Source organism: Charadrius vociferus, unplaced genomic scaffold (assembly GCF_000708025.1).
Source record: "Charadrius vociferus isolate BGI_N301 unplaced genomic scaffold, ASM70802v2 scaffold436, whole genome shotgun sequence".
Classification (NCBI taxonomy): Eukaryota; Metazoa; Chordata; class Aves; order Charadriiformes; family Charadriidae; genus Charadrius; species Charadrius vociferus.
Genome location: NW_009649187.1, coordinates 1,255,499 through 1,262,664, shown reverse-complemented (window position 1 = coordinate 1,262,664; position 7,166 = coordinate 1,255,499). Strand labels below are relative to the sequence as shown.

General features: G+C 51.8%; 1 protein-coding gene across 1 annotated transcript in view; it reads right to left on the bottom strand.

Moving 5' to 3' along the window:
- Positions 1 to 212: 212 nt before the first annotated feature.
- Positions 213 to 7,166, bottom strand: part of LOC104289778 (cytochrome P450 26C1) — an 8,875-nt gene continuing 1,921 nt past the window's right edge. The window contains exons 3-7 of the mRNA XM_009888791.1: positions 7,151 to 7,159; positions 6,748 to 7,023; positions 4,938 to 5,093; positions 848 to 1,354; positions 213 to 581 (exon numbers count right to left, since the gene is read on the bottom strand). Coding sequence (XP_009887093.1) covers positions 219 to 581; positions 848 to 1,354; positions 4,938 to 5,093; positions 6,748 to 7,023; positions 7,151 to 7,159 — 1,311 coding nt within the window. The 3' untranslated portion in view covers positions 213 to 218. The remainder of the gene's footprint in view (positions 582 to 847; positions 1,355 to 4,937; positions 5,094 to 6,747; positions 7,024 to 7,150; positions 7,160 to 7,166) is intronic.

Below are 7,166 nucleotides of genomic sequence, written 5' to 3'. Positions count from 1 at the left end.
TTCAGCGGGTTTGGGGCTGGGGCTCACCCCGATGCCCAGCAGCAGGACTCTGCAGGACCCTCACTACCAGCACACCAGGAGGGGAAAAATAAGAAGAGGTTTGTGGTTTTGCTCTGCAGTGACCCAGTGCCATACCCAGCCTGGGGCAGCAGAGACCTGCCCCCAGCAGCCATGGAGGGGCACGGAGGCCAGGGCTGAGGGGGCAGCATACCCCTGGCTCAGGCCTCGCTGCCGCGGATGGGCTGCAAGCGGTGGAAGTAGAGCTGCAGCCCGTCGTCAACGGGGTGCACGATGGGCACGGTCTGCATGGCAGGGTAGCCAGGAGTGGCCAGCTCCCAGCGGGCTGTGCTGACCAGCTCGATGGCCAACAGCTTGAGGATGGCCTGTGCCAGCTCCTTGCCGATGCAGCTCCGTGCCCCACCGCCAAAGGGGATGTAGTGGAAGCGGCCCACGGCCTCCATCTGGGGGGCACCGAAGCGGTCTGGGTCGAAGCCACCAGGGGGGCTCTGGTAGACGGTGGCCGTCTCATGCGTGTCACGGATGCTGTACATGACGCTCCAGCCTTTGGGGATCTGGTAGCCCTGGGGAGGGAGAGAAGAGGGCAGGAGAGGAGCATTACATACCTGTGCAGCCAGCTGTGCTAGTAGAGGGGGACAGCCCCACCACATTGCCCAGCTGCTCTCCAGCTCCTTTTCTCCCCAGCCCTGCTGGGACCCGTGGAGATTGCTGGATGCCACCTTCTCCTGGGCTACTCTGCCAAGCACCACCACTGTGCTGTACACAGGGTGCTCGCAGGCAGTGGCAGGCAGCAGCTCCCTAGCAGCCCGCCAGCGTGCGAAGCACTTACATCCAGCTCGAAAGTCTGCAGTGCCGTCCTGTAGCCTCCGGAGACGGGGGGCAGCACCCGCAGCACCTCCTTAATCACACAGTCCAGGTAGCGCAGGCGGCTCAGCTTCTCCAGGCTGATGTCCGAGGGACAGCGACAGCTCTGCCCCGATGGCACCTGGAGCTGGGGCTCAGCGCAGGGACTGCTCTGGGGAAGGGTGGACTCCGGCGGGGCACAGGGCTGGGGGGAATCTTCCTCCGTTGGGCCTGGGGGCTGGCTCTGGTCCTCACAAGCATCTTTGGCTGTGGGGTGGAGAAATGTCTTCTTGCTGTTGCTGCTCTGGGCTGTCAAAGTGTCCGGGCAGGGTCCCGCAGGACAGTGCTCACACTGCTGGTACAGCTCATGGGATATCAGCTCCTGCCTTATTTTTTCAATCACTGAGGGGTGCTTCAGCAGCAGAAGGATCAGGGAGGTGCTGGCACTAGCCGTGGTGAAAAAAGCAGCAAATATGAGCTCGATCGCTGACTCCTGGGAGAGGAAGGAAGGTGACAAGTTTGTATGCCATTTTAAACTGGTTGTGATTCAGACTGTTCTCACCTTTTGCAGGTTTTGTCCCTGTGCAAGGCCCTGGCCCCACCTCTGCTATCCAAAAACCTGCACCCACCCTGGGTTGGCAGAGGCCAAAACAAGACACACTTGTTCTTCCATTTCTGTACGAACTGGATGTCTGCTTGCCAAGCGACTGATGCAGAAACATAACTGAGATGAGTACACATCACCTCCAATACAGTTCTTCTGAGTTTGATTCCCAAGATTTACAAATTTTAAAGAAGCAGTTTTACATGCATTTTAGCATACTGAGTGAAGTTCGTTTCAAGCATTACACTTTTTGTCTTCATCTGCCAATTCCCCTTTGCACCCAACATTTACGTCTCTGCCCATCCAGAGCTTATGAGGCTGCGTGTTTATGCATAGATCCGAGATGCGCTGGCAGCTAAAATGAGTTGCATTTGATCCATCTCCACTTGTAGTCGACCATGTACTTGTCTGGGAGGGGACTCAAACCAACTGAGTTGAAAGCAGAAAGACCTCCCTGCTACAGCAGGTCAGCCTGGGAGGGACCTCTCCCGCAGGGACGCACACACCGGGCCAAGGACCTGCTCGCTTTTCAAGCTTTACAGCCTGAAGCACAGCAGCGCTGCTGCTGATAGCTCTGTAGCAGATGTGTCCGTAACAAGTTAGGAGGTTAGCCACCTCAGACGGACCACGGCACAGTCAAATCTGTAATATGTGCCTCATCCCGGCTCACGGATCCCCACTCAGCCTCTCGGTCCCCTCCCAGGGACTGTCTGGGGCGTCTATATTGCACAGCACATGCCAGGCTGCTGCAGGCTGTTTGCAGCACCCTGTGATCAACTTTTGGAAATTGTTTTCCAAAAGTTAAGGGTTGCCTGGAGCCGGGTCATGGCACGTCATGTCTCTGGTGGCAAACGTAATGCTCAAACTCATGGTACCATCGGAAGGTGCCAGCAGCTCCGTAGCACTGGGCCAGGAGCGCTGAGGCCAAAGGCCAGACCCAAAAGCCACGGGAGCAGCACAAGGAGAGAGCACAGGAAGCTGCCACCCTGGGAGGGGCTGGGACCTGGCTGGCACTACCCGGCACTAATTGCTCCAGCCCAGGGGCAAAGCGGAGCAAAACCCTCCGGGGGAAACAGAGCAGTTTCCTTTCATGCAGCTATGTGTCTGGATTTTAAGCTGTTCTGACACAACCAGTTTCTGAAGAGGTGAAGCCGAAAACACAGGGAAGGACACCTGAAGCCTGAAGGTACCTGGAGCCAAGTCTGGTAAGGTCAAGGGTAATGTAACAAGGATTACTCTTTGCTACTGTCCCCAGTGCCATATATTGGCTGGACTAGAGGCTTTTGTCAAAGTGCACCTCTCAAGGGCATCTTTCAGCTGAAATAAAACCTCTGAAATAACAGATCCCTGTCGACCCCTATCACACCTCCTGCAGGCGTTAGCAGGAATTTTTACATTCACAGGGTAGCAGGCCCAGATGAAAAGAAATCTCTCAGTGCCACCACTTGCAATTAAAACCCAAGACATTTCAATAACACGCAAGGAATTTAGGTCAGGCTCTGCAATTTGAAATAACATCCCTTATGACTCCCTGCATCAACCTCTGACAGTGCTGCTACGTAAGTTGTGACACTGAGCTGCTGACTTTCTCTCCCTGCTTTTACAAGGCCAATAACCGGTGACTGGGAGGCAGCATCAATACAGCTTCACCAGTATTGTCGCTGTGCTACAGCCCGACCCCCAGTCCTGGGAAGCACGACCGGTGGCGTTACGGTTCCACGCAGCCAGCCAGTGACAGCACTGTTTCGTAGGATGGTTGGTTGTTTTTTAATCTTTCCAAAGTTTTACATGTTTTAAAACAGTACTTTTGGCAAAGTGATATTTTTTTAATGACCTTTCCATTTCAAGGGCCTTGCTGAGTTCATGCTAGCGGTGCAAACCACAGTGTATTTAGGAAAATTTCTGGGGAAATGGTCTTTCAAAATCATTTGAACAAAAAGCAAATTAGCAACTAGAGTGTGCCAGTGTTTGGAGTGTCTCTCAAAGTCAGATAGATCCATGATTCTGAGACTTCTTTGGACTTCTTATCCAATTATACCATTTCATTGGATGAGAGCTCTACTACTGTTTTATTAAAAGCGGAGAACACTGCCATAATTGCAAGCATAGGCAGTTCAGTTTGCAAGTCATTTTGTTAAATACAGACAAGGTACAAATTTTCTAACTGTAAAGGCACAGGGCAGCATACGAATATACTATCATTTGAATCAGCTGGCCCAAGGTCACTGCCACATCACTACACATTACATTTAATATCCCCTTATTCCATTTGTGGTCAGAGGCAGGGACATGACGAGAGATCATGTAATTATTCGTGTGTAATATACATGTGAATACTAACAGAGATTAATCAATCTTAATCACATTTTGAATCTGGCAATTATTTTTTCAAAATAAAAATATTATAATAAACCCCATTCTATTAGAATAAATAATATAATAATTATAATAAAATTACTTTAAGAATATATGCCGGTTCTAATTCTATCTAATGGTCGCTGTAAAGTCTTTCAAATATTTTAGATTTAGAGATCACACTTTTACAAAATATTTATAAAACATTACTCTTTAGATAGTTTTCCTTAAATACCTAAATGAACAGTAAAACTATGTATGTTCAATACTTTCAGACTACGTTCAAATACTTTAAAACTATATTCAGCTGCTGTACCCATGCAAAACTGCTTCAAAACTTGTTATATAAATGCAGTGTCATCTGTCATTCACTGAATCATTCATCAAGTGACCTGGAGCTATGAAAGATGCAGCACTAATGACAATTTTTTCACAAGACCTTTGGCAAATTACTCTCCACATTCAGTTGGTAGTTTTGGCTCTATAAGGACTACTGGGTTCATCCCTAAGTCACAGGGATGCATCACGTTGCATCATAGCAATCCATAAGCTAGATGATATAATTAATGATGAGGTGATAGGGAATGACCCGGAATCCATCATTCCATCCCTAGACCCATTTTGATATATTGTTTCAGAGATTTCTGAGCTCACAGCCCTGAGGAATAAGGTGACATGATCTACACGCCATGCCATGTCCGATGCTGGGGGATGTTTAGGAAGTACACAACTAGCTCTAAGTATTTCCAAGATAGTATCTTGGAGGCTTCCAAGCACACACTGAGTTACAGAGCCTTAGCATAGCCACATAACCCTCCCGGCATCCTAAGTCAGGCTGAAGCCTGGTGGCCATGAAGAGGCAAGGTAGAAGAGGTATTTATTCCCTTTTTAAATACCAGCTCTCTTCTAATGCAAGGAGGCACAATCCTACAAGACCATCAGCACGCTGAGTCCAGGCTTTCCTGCTTGCACTGGAGACGGTCTCCTCAGAGTTGGTAAGAGGAGGGCAGGAGCCAGCAGCTGGTGGCGGGTCCCCATACAACCTCCCGCCCCTCGGCCCAGGTCTCTCAAACAGCCACCAAGTCGGAAAGGACACTGCGGGGGGGGTTCTCCTTACCTTTAGCTCCTGCATGGTGAATTCTTTGCCGTGCTCTTTGGCACTGTTTATTATGAAATCCAGAGCATCGCTGTGATCATCTGGGTTGTTTCTCTGCAATTTTTCCTGTATAGCCTTCTCCATAAACTCATGTAGCATGTCCCGTGCTTTGATTCCCTGCAGGAGGCAGACACAGTTCAGGAGAGCCTTAGGAACCACCCCCCTCTCCAGAGAGACCGGGGGACCCCAAGCGTGGCAATCCTTAATCCCAGGATCTGTAACAGCAAGAACTGTTTAATCTGTTGCCCAGCCCCACAGCCTTGCAAGAGGCAGCATTTTGGAGGGACCTGCTGCAAATTCTGTTGCCTTGCCGTTGTGAACCAAATACAAGTCCTAAGAAACCCTCTGAGAGGAAAGGACAGCAGCAAACCCGTGGTACCAAGTCCAGAGGCATCTGCACTGAACAAACCCATGGTCACGTCAGGTCAAAAAGAAGGTTGTCCAAAGGGACAAGAAGGGGTAACTTAATAAAACTTAATCCAAGCAGCAAGGCACATTTGAGACAGGAACAAATGAGTGGCTTTACCAGGGTATAGTAGATAAAGACGCATTAATCACACCCAGCTCATCTGCAGTTGTGTTGCAGTCCTGTGCAGCAAAACATTTAGGTAAGATCTCAGCAAGTCAAGTGATCAGCAATCTCTTTGCAAAGTGGGATGGATGGATGGAGTCACAGAGTGTATGGCTCCGTATCAAGATGCCTCCTGCCACAGCCAGAAGGACCGGCGGGATGAAAAATGGCCATGAACAGATGTTGGGAAGAAGATACAAAGGCTGAGATTTGAGGTGGGAAGGACTGGACAAAGGAAACAGGGTAGGGAGCAAGGGGAAAGACAAGGTGACCTAAATGCAAGTTGAAGAGGTTGGTCTGGGGCCAGACAGGCTGTGGTTGACATGAGAGGGGGCATGGAGGGCTGCTTTGCAGGGAAACTGGAGAAGGAAAATGAGCTTTGAACTGGTGGAGAAGAGCAGCAGAGAGGCTGGGGGAGGACTGGGACTGGCGGGGTAAGGTGAGGCAGAGCTCACAGTGGAAATAAGAGATTGGGCAAGACCTGGATAAAAGGGGCAGGAGACTTGACCTGTGGTAAGGGTGGAGAACCCAAAGTTGGTGAACAGAACGCAGATTGAAACGGGAGAGGAGAGGTGGACCCAGGACCGGTACGTAAGGCAGGAGTGTGGGAAGGCAGGGCAGCAGGGAAGAAACTGTGGGTTGAAAGAGGCAGAGGAGGTTGTCTCCCTCTGCCATGTTCCCCTCCAGGACTCCTTGCTGTCTCTGCTGCTGGGGGACAAGGGACCAAGGACCATAAGAGGGTCTCAAGTCCTCGGCCTGCCCTGAGGTGCACAGGGAGTGCTAACCTAAGGTGCACTGTGCCCACCTGCTTTTGTGCTCATGCCCACAGACCTCTCTGCCATGGGCTGCCATGAGTCCATGCAGGATGAAATGGGACAGGGAGAGGCCAGAACTGATGGACTAACCAGAGCCAACAGTGGCAACAAATGAGGTGAGGGAGTAGAGGAGCCCTGCGCTGTACAATAAGCTGGAGGCAGTGCTCAGAGGAGCTAGAAGTCAACCAGGAGCAGGTGAGAAGCGCAGAGAGAAGGGGAGACGGCTGGGGTGGGCAAGACACCAGGCCCTCAGACCTGGAACGGGGTGCTGCAGGTGTCCTGGCCCATCGGAAGTGCCCCTTGGTGAGCCCGGGGACAGGAGGTCTGTGCTGCTGGGGAAAAGGCCCCTGCCCCCAGGCAGAGGGAGCGGGGCAGGCGGCAGTACCTTGCGCAGCCCGCTGAAGGGTATGTTGAGGGGCAGGGAGAAGAGGTTCTCCACCAGCTGTTCAAAAGTTTTGGCCAGGTCCTTGAACTGCTTTTCCTCCAGGCGGAGCCCCAGCAGAATCCGAGCTGCAATGCGGAAAGTTAAGGTTTTAGCGGAGGAATAAACTGCGATGGAGCCCGGCTCCATGCACCAGCCCCGCAGCTCCCAGCTCACAACCTTCTGGATCCGTGGCAGGTAGCTCTCCAGGGCGGCACGGCTGAACACTCTGGCCAGGATCTAGAAGGAGAAGGGGGGAACAGAGGCAGGCGGTTAAAGCGGGGGGTCCCACCTGCCACCGAGGCCCAAGCCTGGGCAGGAGGTGCCGCCTGGGCTGCGTGCCGTGTCGGGGCGGCACAAGGCTCACCTTGCGGCGCTGGCGG